At 37.3% G+C, this 19,598-nt stretch overlaps 1 protein-coding gene and 1 non-coding gene across 7 annotated transcripts in view; both read left to right on the forward strand.

The window, feature by feature from the left end:
- RASGEF1B (RasGEF domain family member 1B) overlaps positions 1 to 19,598 on the forward strand; it is a 595,268-nt gene that overhangs the window by 567,582 nt on the left and 8,088 nt on the right. For all 6 annotated transcript variants that reach the window (XM_071215864.1, XM_071215856.1, XM_058296515.2 and 3 more), the window contains 9 exons: positions 1,032 to 1,214; positions 2,926 to 3,048; positions 3,423 to 3,560; positions 10,491 to 10,703; positions 11,178 to 11,252; positions 12,625 to 12,720; positions 12,839 to 12,941; positions 13,984 to 14,063; positions 15,276 to 15,371. In XM_071215864.1, the coding sequence (XP_071071965.1) occupies positions 1,038 to 1,214; positions 2,926 to 3,048; positions 3,423 to 3,560; positions 10,491 to 10,703; positions 11,178 to 11,252; positions 12,625 to 12,720; positions 12,839 to 12,941; positions 13,984 to 14,063; positions 15,276 to 15,371 (1,101 nt within the window). In that variant the 5' untranslated portion in view covers positions 1,032 to 1,037. The remainder of the gene's footprint in view (positions 1 to 1,031; positions 1,215 to 2,925; positions 3,049 to 3,422; positions 3,561 to 10,490; positions 10,704 to 11,177; positions 11,253 to 12,624; positions 12,721 to 12,838; positions 12,942 to 13,983; positions 14,064 to 15,275; positions 15,372 to 19,598) is intronic.
- Positions 16,793 to 16,899, forward strand: LOC111767164 (U6 spliceosomal RNA). The gene has a single exon (XR_002799055.1). It is a non-coding gene; the product is annotated as a U6 spliceosomal RNA (small nuclear RNA).

Here is a 19,598-nt window from a genome sequence, read left to right on the forward strand (position 1 = left end):
ACTCACACACTCTCTCTCCCCATTCTGATGCAAATAACTTCTGGCATCTTGAGAAGAAGGATTAGCTCAGGTTGTGTCCTCTCGCAGTCTCCGAACACCCTGTCCCTGCCAGTCCAAGATCTGGAGTCGGCCTTCTCCTTATTGTTTGCCTTCTGAATCCCTTCCTAGCAGCTTTTGAATGCTTCCATTGTCCACACAGGCTGCCAGAAATTGGGAGTCTGTTCTTGGGGCCGGGGGCTCTGTCCCTAGGAATCTGAGTAATAACTTAATAGTCTCTGGCCTCCCGAGCACCCTCTGACAAGGGTTTTGTGAGTGGCAAAGTACACAGATGGAGAGGAGCAACTTATCTCAGGATTGTCAAGAACTCCTCATTCCCCAATCCGCTGCCTTCTCAGGCTCATGTTTACTGAGAACTGAAGCTGTGGAGCGGTTCCCTTCTTCCCAAAAGAACTTGACACCCACAGGGGTGAAAATCCACAGCATCTAATCTTCCAGTGAAAGCTGGGAAGTCAGGATTATGCATTAAATCTCTACTTATGCACATACATGTATAAATACATACACAACGCCCTTTAACTCTGGGTCTCTTACAGTTTAGTTTTTCAACTTCTGTTTTGGCCAGTGCTGGTTGGATATTTCTTAAGTGTTGTGTAATTCTTCCTAACCAGACTTCTGAGGAAGTACTTGGCTAGTGGGATAAAGCAATTCCAAGCTCAGTTTCTTTCCCCCACCGTTGCCAATCAAATGTGAAGCACTGATATCTAAATATGGCAGCCTGAGACTTGAATTTAATTCCAGATTGGATCCTTTGGGCTGGTATTTTATAGTATTTTATTTAATAAGATTGGTACTCAAAAGTATGCATGTATGTGTTACCTAAAGAGCAATTTGGTTCTTGATGGGCCTGATATTGTATCAGAACCTACACTGTTTTTTCAATTCCCCATTCCCTCATTACTAAGATTTAGTCCCTGTTAAGCTTATCCTGAATATTGCTGACACTATGTTTTTTCCTTTTTTATTTCTTTTAGGAAAGCATGCCTCAGACTCCTCCCTTTTCAGCAATGTTTGACAGCAGTGGTTACAACCGAAACCTCTATCAGTCTGCAGAGGACAGCTGTGGAGGGTTGTATTACCATGACAACAACCTCCTCTCTGGGTCTCTGGAAGCACTCATCCAGCACTTAGTACCTAATGTGGATTACTATCCGGATGTAGGTGTTCATATTCCTCTAAAACACATCCTTGCTATCGAGTAGAAATTATAATACACTAGGCAGGGACCACAGATGCTGTGGTTTCTAAGAATTTTTCTAATAAGAAATTGCATATTGATTATGTTGAAGGTATTATCTCCCAATCTAGATTGAGTGCCTTGAGATCCGATTGAGCCTGGGCTTGGATCAGATTTGGGTGTTTTCTACATATCAATTACTTTTCAGGCCACGTACCACATTGCAGGCGGTCAGATATCATCTAAATAGAATAGCTGTACATTTGATGCATGCATATACCTTGGTCTTTAAATAAAAATGCCAGAGAACATATTTAAATAGAAATGCTCCCAGAATATTTAATGACTTTTTTCCACAATACCATCACTATGCTGAGAAAAGTGAAGTTAGTCAGGAAAAGTACATGAAAGAGAGAACAGGATTTTTACTCAATGTACCGTCATTTATAGATTGAGCATCAGGTGACTTTTGCTTATGTTTTTCCTTGATAACCTATATTTATATTGATAGTACTTTCCTATCTAAGGAGTTTTTTATACATTTTCTCAATCTTTATAGGAAGTCCATGAGATTAGAGAGGAGAAAACTGAAATTCAAAGTGTTGAGTAATTTGCACATTAGCTCACTCCTAGCATCAGCAATCAAACACAGGATTTCTGTCTCTGGGGCAAGTGATCTTTTTTTTTCCCTTTACTTGTGCCACAGTTAACCGTTCGGAGTTGAGCTTAGTAGTACATGAGATTTACTAACTAGCTTGTTGTTGATAAAGATTTCATGAAAATATATAGACATTGCATTTAATGTTTTGATAAATGTAATAATGACTTTGGTGTGCAAAGGGTAGTTTGTATTTGCCTCTGTAATTGACGATGATGCTTCTTACTAAGTTGTCTAGACCTCTGTGTGTGATTTGTCACATAGCATTTTCAAATAAGTTGTCACACAGGGAAAACTTATAATCAAAAATGAAAGGAATTCCTTGTTGGGCCCTGTAAGTTTTTATAAACTACTAAAGATGCCTAAGGAAAAAACAAAAACAAAACAAACATGGAATTTCTCTTTTCATAGGGAGACTGAAACTATTCTAACAAACAGGCACTACTTCGTTACTGGCTTCTTGGGAGACAAAGTGGTTAAAGAAAATTATATAGTGTTATATTTTGCTTATCAAATTGCTGAACCTTTGAGCAAACAAATAAATTACTTGAAAGCCTGCCTTTGAATTGCTCGGATATAAACACTCCAGCATCTCACCCTGGATGCACTGGAGAATTCTAGCTGAATGTGAGGTGTTTTTTGTTTTTTTTTCCCACTGGATTCATCTCTGAGCTGAATTCCATTCTACTTTATTAGAGTGAGTTATGTGTCCTGCTTCCTGAGAATGATGTGAAAATATACTCTGAATAATTTCACTAAACTTATCTTGTACTTTAGTTATTTTAGCAAGGGTTAAAGGAAAATATACATAGAAGGGTGAAGAAGAAATCCATTTTACATTGTTTTGTTTGTTTTGCTACTAGTAGGCATCACTTTTGAAACTACAGTATAACTTTGATCAAGAGGACTTTATCACGATCTCTCTAATAGTTATGTAGTTGAGAAATGAAATAAGATGTAAATAATAGGTAGAAAAGAAGTAGTACTCATTTCAATGAGAATGTAACCATGGTGACTTTTTCTCTTGCCACAGAGGACGTACATCTTTACCTTCCTACTCAGTTCTCGGTTATTTATGCATCCCTATGAGCTAATGGCCAAAGTTTGCCACTTATGTGTTGAACACCAGAGACTAAGTGATCCCAGCAGCGATAAGGTAATGATACATTCTGAACTTTATAACTTTTTCTGTTAACTTTGGCAACCTCTGGCTTAAATTTTGTGACGTTGATTTCCTTAAGTGATCCTAGCATATCCCCAAGCTAAGGTGCATAAATGGTCTCAGGGCTGTACATAAGGAATTAGAAATGTATAAACAACATAGTACAAATCTAATAGCACAAAGGACCCCTCGAATGCCCTAAAGTGGTGGTGCTTGGTATTGGCATGGAAGGTGTAGGGAGGAGGAAGTTCTTCATCAGCCCCAAAGGCTTTGCACAGAATTTATCAGTGATGCTGTTTGTAATTGTTTCTTACATGTGAGGTCTTCATTGCAGATACCACTGAACTAGATTTGCTTTTTCTCCCAAGAACCAGATAAGAAAAATTGCACCTAAAATCCTTCAACTCCTGACAGAATGGACGGAAACATTTCCTTATGACTTTCGGGATGAAAGAATGATGAGAAACTTAAAAGACCTGGCTCACCGAATAACCAATGGCGAAGAGGTTAGTACCCTGAATTTAGCACAGCCACTTGAATTTCCAGGGATAGCCTTAGGAAGTGGTGCTGAATTGTGCATCAGAATCTCCAGTGTTTACTCTCTGTTTTGCCTTTGGGAAAGTCTTCTACATAGCATATTGGTCTGTTTGGTATGTCAGATGCCAGTTCAAAAGGATCTGATCTAGATTTATAGGTGATTAAGTTGGGGGTATGTGCCTGTCAATTCATGCACAAGATTTGAGTTGTATGTGTGTTTTGATTTCACTTTGCTTATAATACCTTTCTTCCTTCAAAAAGTTTTGACACAGCTAGCTGGATAATAAATAGCATATCAATAGATATAAACCTTAATGGATACAAAGCAAATAACATTTCTATTAATAGATATAAATAACATTAATAAATCATAAATGGAAATAGATAATCTGCCATGGAAGGGAGAAATTAAATATAATGTCTTGAAGGCCAGTAGAGGACACTGCTCTGAATCCAGTCTAAGCGCTTTGCAAAAGGGAAGCACACTTGGTAATACAATTCTCACTGTCAGAAAAGAAAATGCATACTAATTCTTCAGTGCATTAAATTAAATGAAATTTATTTATTTTTAAAGATGCTTATGAGGGAGTTTGTACAAGGGATATAGAATCACATCATGGAAACTGCTCTTTATAATGACTACAAAAAAATGTCCCTTGATGAAAGTATAAAATGATGCCATAAGATAAATATATAATTTAGCAAAGGTGATTCTTTCAGTGGGGGTGGGGGGGCAGGAGTAAGGTGGACAGAAAAAATGATCCAAGCCTCTGGTGCCAGAAGTTGATTTGTGGCTAGCACCTAGATTACATGGAGATGGAAAGCAAGTCTCTTGGATAATCTTCCATAAATATCACATCCCTCAGCTGAGCCTTCGATAAGAGCTAACTAGCTGCAACAAATTCAAGGTTATCCTCTTTGAAGTAGGCCTGGAGGGCTGATATTCTCTGTTGAGGCTTGTCTGGCGGGGATGTCTTTGTAGTTTTTCTGTTGCTAGTGAGCTCCTGGGAACAAGTTACTTAGGCACAGATACAACATTTTCACATAGGAAAAGATCAATGAAACATTTGGCAGTTGCAGTGATGTCTCGTTTCATTGCTCTTAAAAAATGCTTTTTTCCCAATATGAATAATCTTCCTTGAGGACTCAATTTTTCAGGGGTGTGCTGTGAAGATCTGTAACGAGACACCCTATTGCTCTATTCTGTGTACTTCTTGTGAATACATTTTAATGCCCTTTTCCCCAACTTAAAAAAATTTCAGATAAAAATTATATAAAATTAGTGCCTGTAAAAGGCTGCCCTGCATTATGTTCTAGATCATGAAAATCCTTTTATTGTTCTCTTAGAATATTTTGAACCCTGGTGCCCGAGGCAACCATCATTTCTGCAAGACTGAATGAGTATTTTCCTGAGTTATTTTGCAAGTTATGACTTTTTACATCATTCTACCTGTTTGCCTGTGACAGTTTCAAGCCAGGCATGAATTGGTAGATCCCTCACAAAGGCAAAAGTTAAGGATCACAGTGCAGTTTTGCAGTAAATCTTGTATTAGAGGACTTAGCTGCTGGGTTGCTTGGCAGGGTCAATCCTGGCTCAGTGACCTTGGTTTATGACAAGCTGCTCAAAATATTAGTGGCACTATAAAGGCCTTTTCTAGGAAGGCTAAGACCTTGAGTCAGACAGTCCATGCTTCATTTCAGTTAAGTTGTTTTTACTTACTTAACTTTATATGTGGGTCAGCTGACCTTTCCTCTGATGGCCTTTGAAAGATAGAAATTGTGACTTGAGTCTTTCCGAAAGAAATGCGTTAAAAATGTTTGCTTTTTAAGATAAAAATTAGTATTTTGAAATTTCCAAATGGATGGCTTTGGATCTTCTTATCATGGGAGGCAAAGAGGGAGGTCATTTCTATCTGTGTTGGTCAGAAGGGTCTGGTCTCTTTCAAGAGTGGGGTAGAACTAAGCACAGGGCCCAGCAGTCTCTGACCCTGACTTCTTATCAGCACTCCTATGTTAATAACATTTAATCCTTGAAAATCCTGCAACAATTGAATAAATTGGGGTTTGAGTAGAGAGCTATCACCTGTCCTGAGCAGAAGGGTTTTATAGTGAAAGTCCATACTCTGCAGCTGCGTGAGCTCAGTGTGCCTTGGCAAGGCCCCTGATTTCCTTATCCCTTTAAATCACAGAGGTAACTGCCTTGTGTTAATGTCCCTTTCAGCTCTGAAATTGCGTGATGGATGCTCTTTGCCCAGTTCTTTACTCAGCAGTCTCCAAATCTGTTATGTGCTTAAGTGCCTCTCCCTCACCACCTCAAGCCCACCCCCATTATTTGCTTTCATCACTCCTATTCTGTTCCCTTCATAGCACTCTGTGGTTATTAATTTCTTACTTGCTGTTGTTTGTTTCCTCCCATTGGACTCTGTGCTCTGCCCTCTTTGCTCACCATAGAACTCCTAACTGCTAACTTAGTGCCTTGCATTTAATAGACAGTAATGTTTGAATGAGTGAATGAACAAATGAAATAATCAATTACTGGAATAGAAAATAATGTTCTCCCTACACTGGAAGAAGTGCAGGCTTGGGGTACAACATGTTGCTTCTTGTCTGCGATTTTGGGGATCTTTTTTGGCAGTCAGTAAATCCAGGTGTGTTTTCTATATAATTTCGTCAGGCTCTTCGGAATTTGCTAAAGCACTTCCACATAATTTGGCTTAATATGTTTCCCCCCTGGGGTTTTGCCCAAAATGAAGTGGTTTATTAGGACTTGCCTGCAAGAAACATGAAATGAAACTAATGATTGAATTACATGACAAATGACTATAGTGGGTAGAATGCAATTTTCTCTTCCTTAAGGGGCTGGTCTTTATAATAAGAACTTCTATCTTTATTTGCCAGGTAATTATTGTCACTGGCATTTGAAGTTATAAAAAAGAATAAGTACATATTTAGTAATTCATGATGCAGTGAGGAATCATGCTTGACAACAGGAAGCCTGGGTTCTCTAATGGAATCAAATGGCAGCAGGAAACTTTAAGATATATGCATACATTCATTCTCATCCGTTCATTCCTCCACCATGTCTCTCTTTCCTTTTCTCTCCCTCTGTAACTGTAACACACACACACACACGATTTCTTTGTTATTTGAATAGCTTTTCTGCAATACTCTATTATGTACATTTTCCCCTTATGTTTTACTGCTGCTTTTTGCTCACTAACAGAGTTGAATCCTTGAGAGTACCTTTGTCTGGCTCTTCCCTAAAAATAGCATTTTTGAAGTACAGGATGAAAATCTTTCTCCAGATATGCCAGTTTGTGGAGCACTGATGCTCAGACTTGGCTGCATATTCGAATCACCTGGGATACATTTCCATCCCGCTACCCAAGCCACACCCCAGACCAAAGAAATTAGAAGTATCTGGGAGACACCCAGGTTGCAGTCTGTCCCCTTTAAGCCAGCCCATTTTGTGCACGTTTTCTCAGTTGGTATCTCCAGATGGTGACCTGAGGTGATGTGGTAATGAATTCTCATTTAAAAAAATTTTATTGAAGTATATCACTCGTACATAACATACATAACCAATAAGTGTATAGTAAAAGTTGTGAACTTATAAATCAACCATACGTAACATAATACAGGGCTCCGTACGCTCCTCTCCCACCACCATTTTGCATTGTTGTAAAACACTTGTTACAAATTATGAAAGCACATTGTCAAAATATTAATACTAACTATAGTCCATATCTTATATTTGGTATATTTTTCCCAACCCATCCTATTACTAACATCCTGTACTAGTATTATATGTTTGTTATAGTTCATGAGAGAATGTTCTCGTATTTGTCCTGTTAACCTCAGTCCGTCTTCACCGCTGGATTCCCTATGTTATACAGCCCCATGTTTTGCTCAGTCCGTTCAAAGTGTTCACTCAGTGGCTCTCATTTTCATCACAGTTTGTTGCCATCACCTCAGTCCATTTTCGAACATCTTCATTACTCCAAAGGGAAAAATTCATATCTCTTAAACCCCCGCTATTGACCGATATAATATCTTCTTTGCCATTGTTACAAAAATATTACAATATTATTGTTAACTGTTGGCCATAAGTTACATTAGTTGTACTTATTAGTTGTACTTTACCTGTGTATCACCACATTCTTATTTATTTATTTATTTAGACAGTTGTGGGTTGCTTTAATAAACACTTTAATAGCTGAAACCTCAGCTTCATAAAATGTATTTTCTACTCTGGATATTACATGCTCTAACTCCAAGAAAGTGTTTAATTAACTATTATGAGTAATGCACTGGGAAATATTTGCATAATTTTTAGAACTAGTATCTAACTCATGTAATCATGTATTATGACATTTGGGAATGGGCACTGAAGAAGACATTTAAATTCATAGATTTCTTAATGTAACTCAAGGTTATGAAAGTAGAAGAGTGCAAGGAATAGGGAAGAGGGATTTTAAAAAGCCTTTAGGCTCTGAACAGCTTAGAATTCCAAAGAAAGAGACATTTTCCTGGAATGACAAGCACATTACCAAATAGCATCTTCTAAACTGCTAACTTTAATGCTGTGTGACAGATTTTTCAATGATTCAACTTTTTAAACACTTAGGTATTTCATTACTGATTTTATTTTTTTTCCTTTTTTATCTTTTTTTTTTTAAAGATACATAGCTCACACAAAAGGGGAATGGAAAAATATACAAAATGTATACTACAGACTACAGTTAGGGTGATAATAGTCTGATGATATTATCTCATATTTGTAACAAATGCTCCACAACAACAACAACAACAAAATATATAAGAGGTTCCCATATACCCCCTTCCCATACCCCCCACTCCTCCCACATCAGCAAATTCTTTCATTAGTGTGATACATTCATTGTATTTGATGAGTACATTTTGGAGCACTGCTACACAGTACAGATTATAGTGTATGTTGTAGTTTACTCTCTCCAAGTCCATTCAGTAGGATAGAGTGGTCTTTGTAGAGAAAAAATAAATGTCAACATCTAATGGACCAGTTTAAGGAACTTAGTGGAATAGAAACTCAATAAGTAGAGAAGAAGAAAAGAAAAGAATATGCTTTTTTTTTTTTTTTTTGATACAACTATTTGAGAAATAGCAATTTCTGGATTTTTTTTTTTTTTTTGATATGACTATATGAGAAATAGCAATTTCTGGATGTGGTTACATTTCTTCTTGGCTCATGTATGCAAATATCTATTCATTTGAGTTTTGGTGATTGTTTTAGTTTCCTTGGCTGACTGCTGAAGCAAATACCAGTGCAATGGGTTGGTTTAAACAATGGGGATTTATTGGCTCAAGTTTTGAAGCTAGGAAAAATTCCAAATCAAGGTGTCATCAAGGCGATTTTTCTCCTGGAAAAAATGTTCCGAAAGTATTCTCGGACTGCCTGCCAGTGATCCTTCGTCCTGGGTTCCTCTGTCACATGGCAATGCACATGACAGTCTCCTGGTTTCTCCTTTTTCTTCCCTGTTCTGTTGAGATTCGGCTTCTTGCTCCCTGTGGCTTTATTCGCTATTTATTTGAATTTCATTCTGCTCATAAAGGACACCAGTAATAGGATTAAGACCTGACCTGATGGAGGTGGGCCATACCTTAACTTAAGTAGCCTCATCAAAGGATCCTGCTTACAGTGGGTTCATACCCACAGGAATGAATTAAGTTTAACAACATGTTTACATGGTTTTTTTTTTCTGGGGTACAAAGCTCCAAACTACCACAGTGATATGCTCTAGTAATCTAAATTACCTCTGTAAAAAATGTCCTTTATATTTTTCGATAAGATGCCATTAATGTCAGATAATTTACTTTTTAAAGAGCTGATTAGGGACTGAAGCGTGAAATAGGGACTTTCTGCATCTGTAAATTCACTGGGACTGTCCTCCAATCGAGCTGTTTACTTAAGAACCATGTTGTCATCGGATCAGTCTTCTCTCCTCTGTCTGAAATGGGTATCATGATTTACCTAGAAAGATTTGTTGTTATTTGGTTATGGTGTCATTTCTTTGACTTAAGAAATATTTTAAAAGACAAGAGGTTGACTTTTATCCATAATGCATGTATTGTGTGTTAAACCAATTTCTCTTAAATGTTGTGGCTGAAGCATAATGAAGGAGCAAACAAAGTGGCAGCTGGTAGTAGCATTACTGGGAGAATTGCCATGTGGAAGAGTTTGGTCATGAATATTAGTACTGACTCATAAAATCAAAAGAAATGGAGATGGGCCAAATGAAGCCAGATGCCAAAAAAAATATGAATATCCGCTGCCTTTTTATGGTAACCCATGTTACATGTGGGAGTTTGGGTGGTGTCGGGGAGGGTGAGTAGAAAGTACTGGTATATTTCTCTCAGATAGCTGCAACTGGTATGACACCAACTATCAATAAGATGTTCTAGTCTAATGAGATTGAGAATGATAGGAAATCCAGAAAGTGGCCCTAAAGAGAAAGTGTTAGGAAAAGGATGCTCTGACTCAAAACTGATATCTTTTAACCCACCAAATGTAAACTGGCACACATTCCACTATGGGTCCAGAGAACATTTAGTTGTATGAGGTTCTCATTACACTGAATTCCCTCAGTAGCTAACTGAAACTAGTGTTTTCCCAGCCCAAACTGAATTGTATCCTCAAGAACAAATAGCCAGAGAAAAGAACTAAACTTTACAGGTCTGAAGAGACACCTGGTAAGTCTCTTAAATGCAGAGCTAGGTGGAATCCTCCCATAACTGCCCTGAACCAAGGTAATTCTCTTACATCAAGGATCAAGGTAAAGAGTTTATGATATAGTCTCTGTCTGTGTTTCCATAGTTGTGAAAACTGGCATACATTAAAATTTTTGCTTATACCCTGGCAGACATACCGGAAGAATGTCCAGCAGATGATCCAGTGTCTGATCCGCAAACTTGCTGCGCTTAGCCAGTACGAGGAAGTCCTGGCAAAAATCAGCGCAACGTCCACAGATCGGCTCACGGTTCTTAAGAACAAGCCACAGTCTATACAAAGGGATATCATTACTGTCTGCAGTGACCCTTACACGTTGGCCCAGCAGCTGACTCACATAGAGCTGGTAAGGCTCTTATCACCCTCACCCTTTACAGTCACAGATTGATTTGCTTTGGCAAACAGATGAGGCATTTTACAGCAGTAAGGAGACTGGGTGAGGTTAGAATTATCCAAATGGCAAATAATGTGCAAAACAGTTGGAACCTGTTTGGTTTAAACATTTGAATATGAAAACTTTTGATATTCTGAGAATCTACTTTAAAACAAATATTAAGCAATACTACAGAAATGTCCTGAAGAACAAAGAGGTTTTTGTTTCTCCTCGTCTAACCGCTCTAACTCATTCAGTTTTCACTGTGTTTGACCACAGCAGAAATTGCCTTTGTTCAAACCTTTTTTGAAAGTTATTAAGGGTTAAAGGCTTAGTTCACAAACTGCATAAAAAATGAGGATGGTGCCAGAAATGTAAAGAGATTGTTGACTTTCCATTTCTTCTCATTCTCTTTAACATTGTTGACCGGCTGGATTTCTGTTTCAGGAGAGGCTCAATTACATTGGACCGGAAGAATTTGTTCAGGCATTTGTTCAGAAGGACCCTTTGGACAATGACAAGGTAAAGTCCATCAGTGCACCCGGTGGTCAGCCCTGCACCTGGAAATGGAATTTCTTACTTGTGATAGTGGGCACAAGAGACAGAAGTCGAAACTGATTTTGGTTTTGAAAACAGAAGAGGTATTTGTTGTTGTTGTTTAAATTACCCATGTCTGAGGCATATTGATTCTTCTTGAACATATTATAAGGGCCTTTAAATAGTCTTGCCCCATCACCAACTTTTAGCCTCTTCTTCCTCCTTATTGGGAAGTTTAATAAGCCTTTTTAAAGTAGATGCTAGCATTTATACTGATGGATGTAGGAGATAAATGCATAATAGTTTTAGTAGATTAAGTCAGAAAAAAAAATATGAGACAATGTTCTGCTCATGATTCAACAATAACACGGGCAGTAAAGAGGATGGGCATCCAGCTTGCTGAACAAGGGTCTTTAGTGCTTTGCCTCTTATTTGAAAAATGAATTCTTCATGACAGGCTTATTACTAGGGTGAAGCCCCCTCATGAGGAAAAGAATACTGGTCATGGTCTGCAATAACAGTGGCCACGCAGTAGAAATCCTTTTTTACAGTGACCTCTAGCAGCTTTTGAACTATTAGGCAAAGACGACATCACCCACTGGTGAAAGCCCCAATCTGGGAATAGGGGCAACAGCTGTTTTCCGGCCTTAGACTAGTTTCCCTCAGTGCAGGAAGTGAAGAATACAGTCTGTAAGTGAAGGCTAGTGGGTTTTTGTTTTCTTTTGATTTGAAAGGAAGGAAAGAGGGGTTAATTAACCTGTTCAAGCCTGGCCTTGGACTCCAGGATGATGTTAGCCCCTTTTGTTTTTGAACAATGTGTCCCTACTAAAGACCATGATAGTGTAGCCTTCCATTTATCTACCACAGAAGAAACTAAGTTTTTTGCTATATGATGATAAACAGATTTGGCCTAGGATGTAATTTTAGGAGAACATTTTCTAGCCCCCTGCACTCTTACTATATACCTTGCTGTGTGACAGCACTTGGTTTTTTAAGCCCATCGATCAGGCAAGATTGTGTGTGAATACTAGCAGTATCCTTTAACCCGGGCTCATTTGAATTATGCTTCTGAGGATACAGAAATCCCATTCAGAGTAACTTAGTTTCGCGGGAAGGAAGGGCATCTTCAGGGATGCATCAGAGTGCATTTCTAGACCTCAGGGGTTTCACTGGACTATACTAAGAAATTTTGATACTTATATAATGAGAAATAGTAGTGTTAATGGCTTTCTCTTTTTTTTGTTCCTGTCCTAGGAAGCTTTCCTGATCTGTAGACTGAGAATTAAGACCCAGATCTAACAAAATTATAGCCTAGTTTTTTTCTCCAACTCATCTGCTTACATTGTTTTCTCCGTAGAGTTGCTATGGTGAACGGAAGAAAACACGCAACTTAGAAGCTTATGTAGAATGGTTTAATCGCCTCAGTTACTTGGTCGCTACAGAAATTTGCATGGTGAGAAAATGAATTTTCTCTGTCTCTTAATTCTCAATACTCTTCTTTTCCATACTTATTTTACAGCTGTTGGACCTACATGTTGGATAACTGCTTTCTCTTATCTTTTTCTACACAGCCTGTGAAGAAGAAGCACCGAGCAAGAATAATTGAGTATTTCATTGATGTGGCAAGGGAGTGTTTTAACATTGGCAACTTTAATTCCTTGATGGCGATCATCTGTGAGTATTTTCAGGAGGACACGTCCTTTATACAGGTCTTATAAATGTATCCACTGAAAATTTGCAAAGTAGTGTAGTTTTGTTAATGAAAACTATACTTTTTAATCTTCAATTATTTCAAAACATTCCAAATGCTTTAAATAGCCACATTTGTGCAAGTATGTGTAATTTTTTTAAGTATGCAAGAATAAATAGAATACTTTCGATCTGTTTATGATCATCTGGACTTTTTATCTATAAAAGCTGCTAAGTGAGGTATTTGTCCAAACAGCCTCTGTAAATTCTAGAGACACTTCCCATCTTACTGATTAATGTTTTTCCAAGTAGCTGTGGAAGCACCATTCAGGAGGCAGCGTGGCATGTCAGAATGTGACTTCTGAGTCAGATCAATATGAGCTACCATCTCTGCTACTTGTTAACTAGATGACCTTGGGGAAATGTATTACCCATGGAATTTAAGCTTACTGTAGGGATGCTGAGATGATATGTGAGATAATATATGCAAAGCACTCAATGACACGTTAAGCTCTTGTTCAGGGGTTGGCAAATTACAAACCATGGGTCAGATTCAGCTCACCACTGGTCTTTCTAGCGCCAGTGAGCTAAGAATGGTTTTCATGTTTTTAGAGATTGAAAAAATCAACCCAAAGGAGAATAGTATTTCATAACATGTGAACATAATATGAATTCAAATTTCAGTGCCCGTAAAGTTTTATTGGAACATTGCCATGCTTGCTTTTGCACTTCAGTGGCAGTATTGAGTAGTTGCAACAGACTACATGGCCCACAAAGCCTAAAATGTTTACCATCCAGTCCTATACAGAAAAAGCTTGCCAACCCCTGCTCAAAGTGGATGGTAGCAGTTATGTTACTTGCAGGCTTAGGGAAAATTTACAAGAAAAATTTGCAAGAGTTTATAACTTACTATTGATTTGTAGAACTCTTGCATTTAATAAGCACTTTTTAGGCATATAAGTTAGAATGGCTATTCTTATTTCTTTATTGTAACTTTCCTTCTCTCCCTTCCACTTCAAATGGCAAGCCGGCATGAATATGAGCCCTGTCTCTCGACTAAAAAAAACTTGGGCCAAAGTGAAGACTGCAAAGTTCGATATTCTTGAGGTGAGTGAAACTGATGTTTTGCTGTTAAGCAATGTTTTATACCTGGAAAGTGGAATTTCTTTATGTAATCTTCCTTTTTGATCAGATAATACTACAGAAGAAACAGGCCATTTATCTTTGCAGACCTGAGAATGAAAAGATGGTTTACAATTGGAGAAGAAGGAAATAAATCAGGTTTTAGACTGTTATTTTATAGATAGAGGGTTCCATTTTGGAGAAACCTCCATTTGTATGAAAGACTTCTGTGAAAATATATAGAAACAGCTTTATTCATACTATCCCCAAACTGGAAACAACCCAAATGCTCAATTACAGGTGAATGGATAGACAAATTGTGGTCAGCACTTGGATAAATGATGACTTGCTGTTTATATTACATTGCATGCTGGGATAGAATTTGTGTCCTGAAAAATGAAGAATTTTACTTCCTCATGGGCCTATTAGCTTCATTTATCTACTGGGTCCCTAGGGACATGTTCTCCCATTCCAGAGAAATGTTCACTCAATACCTTTTCAAAAAATTTAGCCAACCTGTGAAAAAGTCTTTCCAGTATAATTCTGAGGGCAGTAAGAATTGTACAAGTCTTTCCACTTAAACCACATCCATCTCAGTATTACCTTGGTGTGTTGGTGCTTTGAATCTATTCTCTTTGGAGATGATAAGAAAGGGTTCTTTCCCAAGTTTTCCCTCAAATTAGGAATTACTATTTGATGTGTTCTGGGCCGCTTTATTTGAATTTTCTCATAAATTTCGTTTCCTGTTTCAAGATAGTATGCTTTAATTATCTGTGAATGATTTGCTACAAAATGCAAAGATGAAGTTCACTCCAGAGTGTTGGATCATTGTACATGGCTAACCATAAACTAGACCACTGGTCTTTAAATGAAGCCAGTAAATGTTTCTAGTGCTAGTGTTTATTATCAGTTTTAGATCTAATCTCGGCAGTTAGCCTGGAAGGAATTTGGTCTAGGTTTAACATTAATGAAGCTGATATCAGCCTGTAAAAATAAACTAATCCTCAGGAAAGAAAAAAAAAAATACGTTTTAAAGTGTTTCATGCATATGTATGTATGAGAGAGAGAAATCATATTCCAAATGAGTTTCCTAACTAATTTTGAATTTTAATGCATCTTCCGTTATAAATGTGATCATATGAACTTCCTGCAGGTAAGAAGTAAATAGTTAATTTTCTCCTGTCTTTTTGTCTGTAGCATCAGATGGACCCTTCCAGCAATTTCTATAATTACCGAACAGCTCTTCGTGGGGCAGCACAAAGGTCTTTAACTGCTCATAGTAGCAGAGAGAAGGTAGGCACTTAAAGTAGTATTAGGTAGAATAGACATGCTTTGCACTGAAAGGCAATGTAGGCTGCTGCAGAGCTGCTTTTTCCTGTTCAGATCTAAGATCAACATTTGGTATACTGTTAGTTCACTGTAGAAATGTACTACTTTCCACATAGGGGAGAAATACAAAAGCAAAGTAGTACAAAGAAGTACAAAAGCACTGTGTAAAGGGAATGGTCATTTTGTGTAGAACTTTGCAAATGTGTGTTTCTGTGCTATCATTGCATTATTTAAACGATGATTTTATAGAGTGTTTTAGTTGTGTTTCAAGCAGTAATTAAGTCATATGTTATGATGACTAATAGCATTAGAGAGTAATTGTCTTAATGAAAAATATTAATAGACATTTAAGCTTTGCACAAGGTACCTGATTTGATGAAACCTTTTCTCTTAAAAGAATTAACTTACCTCCCATAGTTAAGTCATTTATTTTCAGAAAGTAGGTTAGTTGCTTGCTGCCACTAATTGGATATGTGGGTGGCAGAAAAAGTACAAGGATGATGTCTGAGAAATTAATGATCCTTACTCTGTCTACCCCACCTGTTTTAGTTTGCTAAAAGCTGCCAAAGCAATAAACCAGAAATGGGTTAGCTTTTGACTTATAAGCTTACACTTCTGAGGCCTTGAAAGTGTCCAAATCAAGGCATCATCAGAATTACAGCTGAGAGAGTCAGGCACAGGCAGCATCTGCTCATCTCTCCCCTCCTCCAGGCCTTGTTACTTTCAGCTTCTGGCTAAAGTGGCTTCCTCTCAGTTTCTGTGCTCTATTGATTTCAACTTCTGGCTCCCTGGGCCTTCACTCTCTGATTCTGTGTTCCTCGCTGTCTCTGCAGCTTTTTTCTCTATCTGTGGCTTTTTAGTCCACTATTATAAAGGACTCCAGTGAGAGAATTAAGACCCACCCTGGGTCATGCAATCTAATCAGAGGCCCTTAACTGAAGAAATGTCTTCAAACTGTCCTACCTATGATAGGTTTACACACAGGAATGGATTATCTCTAAGGACATGATGTTCTGGTGTACACAAAGGCCTCAAACCACCACATCACCCTTAAATAATTTAATACCATCTTGGATCTACCATGCCCTTGGCTATGAGGATCCTTTATTGGCACATTTCTGTGTTCCGTCTCCTGTGGAGGAAGTATAAATTTTATGACATTTAAAGATCAGGTTATTTAGGAAGTAAATAAATTATGGTAATAGGCTAAAGGAAGGTTGTTTGATAGACTCTATTATATGTTTAGATTCTGTCCCTCTTTTAACCTAGACTGAATCAACAAATTTTTAAATAATGAGGGTAACATTTCAAGGTATCTCAATCACACCCCCTGCAAAAAACTTTATCGTTAATTATCTAATAAAAATCTAAAGTAAAAACACACAGTGCTTGCTTCAGCAGTACAGATATAAAAATCGAAATGATACAGAGAAGATAAGCATGACCCCTAGGTGAGGGTGATATGCAAATTCATAAAGCATGCCGTATTAAAAAATCAAAATAAAATAAATGCAAAAACAAATTCCATCCTTTAAAAATGCTAAATTAATTCCTAACAAAGTCTGGAAGATCAGCTCTGATAACTTTTGAGGAATATTGTAAATACATTAACTTTTTCCCTATATATAAAGAAATTTACAAAGCCAGAGGAGATGAAGCCTAAATAACCAGCTCACTATAACCCAACAGTTTACAAGTTTTGAAATATTACTTGTCAGATCTCACTGCTCCTGTGACTAGACTGAGCAGATATCCTAGCTGAGGTTTTTTAAGCCTCAGAAAATCAGCACATGGATGAGAGGCTCCCAGCACCCTAGAGTGTGAAGATGCATTGGAGGCCATACAAAAAAAGAGTTCCCTGGATATTGTACTTGTGGAAAACTAACGGTTTTTTCAAACAAAAGCCCAAAGTGTTTACCCTTTACATCATTAAATAAATTCTGTTTTAGTTTTATTTTTTTAACTTGTTTCTGTGTGAGCATTTGAATTATACACTGTAGTTCATTGAAATGAATGAAATAACCACCATTTAAAAATATATACTATTTCTTTTTTTAAATTGATCTCAAAGGCCAAGAATGAAGCATTTCTGGACAAAATCAATCTTTAAGAAAATTGGGATTCCTCCCCCCTTTTTTTGAGGCATGGGGAAACTCTGTATTCCAAAGTAATTTCCTATTTTAAAATATTCCTGGCAGTGTAACAGAGTAGTAGAATCTTTGATATTCTTTGAAAACAGACTGCTATGGTCGAAGCAGCACATCTCATTGAGGTACACTATCTTAGAACAAATCAAATTTTCCTTCCTCATAGGATCCCTTAGAGTATCCTTCTATTGCTCTTTTTTCTGAGGACTTGTGTCTCCAGGTCTTCAGCCATTCTTCACATGATGATTTGGTTTTAAATCCTTTTGCATCCTGTTACTATGAACATGTTCCAACTCATGAACATTCATTTCTAAGTGTGGAACTGATAATACCTTTAAGATATAGTTGGTGCACCTCTGAATTAAGAATATTTTGAGAGGAAATTGGAAAACATTAATACTTGAGAAGTTCTCCCACTAAAGATATCATTAGCAAAAACTTCTAGAAACTAAGTTTTTACTCTCTTCTACTGGTAACTGACACATACCCCCTTAGTTCATGGAAATCCAGAGTCCGTCTAATCTCCTGATTTTTATGATGTTAGATTTGTCTATAGGGGTTATGATCTAAGGAGAATTGCCCATGAGTATGAGTAGTTGAAGAGGCCTGTGAGAGTTCTTTCTTGGACATGGGCAGTAAATGCAGTATCTTAAGTGAGATTGTTTACATGTCTATTTCCTTGGAAGAGTAATCCAGACAATCAACCGTCCAGTATCTTACCCATGAATGCAAAAATCCCATAAGTTAGAGCCGCCCAGAGTTTATAAGCCCAATAGAAGCACATAACACAGTTTATGAAAAGCTTAAATATCAATATGAGATAGCAATGCTCAGCACTTCCTAAATCTCTCAGCCCAGCACTGCAAAATAGAACACAGAAATTAAGCTCTTGCTTAAAAGCTGTTCAAATATTGCATCTTGATTGTAGTTTTATTCTAATTCCTTGGGGCTGATTATGATGATGTTCCCTTAATTACAGTGCATCAGTGATATCTGTCCCCTTGAATAGGGCCCGGTCACATTTTGAGAGTGCTTATTTGAGGTCAAAGCTGTATTATTTAATTTAATTCTCACCATAACTCAATGAGGTAGTTACTACTGTTCCCATTTTAAGGTGAGAAAACTAAGTTTTCTGAGTATTTCTGGGCCACATGGTCTTCATTTCAACTACTCAAATCTGATGTAGTAGCACAAAAGCATACATAGACAATATGTAAACAAGTGAGTGCGGTTGTGTTCTCATAAAGCTCTATGATCACTGTAATTTGCATTTCATATACTTTTCATACATCACAAAATATTATTCTTTCAATTATTTTTTCTAGCCATTTAAAATGTTAAAACCATTCTTAGCTTGTAGGCTGTACAAAAACAAGGCCATGGGCCAGAATTGACCCATGCACTGCAGTTTGCCAGCTTCTGGCTTATACCACCAGTAAATTGCAGAGGCAACTGATATCTGACAGATTGCAAAGCCCAACACTTGCCATTCACTAGCAGTCTTTCAAAGAGGCAAGGAGTTCAGGAGCACTTTTATCATTGTTACTAAAACTGTTTAGTTATAAAATAATAGAGAAATATCCATTCACTTTGAAGGAGAAAGCCAAAGTAGATGAGATGAGGGGATCTTTATTAATTCATCTTTAGAGATGTCCACAGTCAACAGCAGATGACTGCAAGTATATTCAAGTGGGCAGTCAAACTTGAAGATTCTTCCCTTATTTTCAGAGATGAATGAAATAAAAATAATCAAAACTTGTTTAAATGACTTTAGAGAAAATCTGAAATTCTTTGCAGAAATGAATTGACATTTAATATTTTTGTGTGTTAGCCAGAAAGTTTGTTTTCCAAACTTCCCATTCACTTAGTATCACATGAATCATAAGCTTAGGAAATCTTCAAAATCCTGATCTTGGCGAAGCAAAATCGACCCATAATTTATCTTTAGTACATTATTTGCATTGTAGCAAATTTAGAATCTTTAAAGACATGTTGGCATTTAATAGAAAGTAGAAATGACTCTATCTGAGCTTTGTTTATTAGG

This window comes from Dasypus novemcinctus, chromosome 1, assembly GCF_030445035.2.
Source record: "Dasypus novemcinctus isolate mDasNov1 chromosome 1, mDasNov1.1.hap2, whole genome shotgun sequence".
Classification (NCBI taxonomy): domain Eukaryota; kingdom Metazoa; phylum Chordata; class Mammalia; order Cingulata; family Dasypodidae; genus Dasypus; species Dasypus novemcinctus.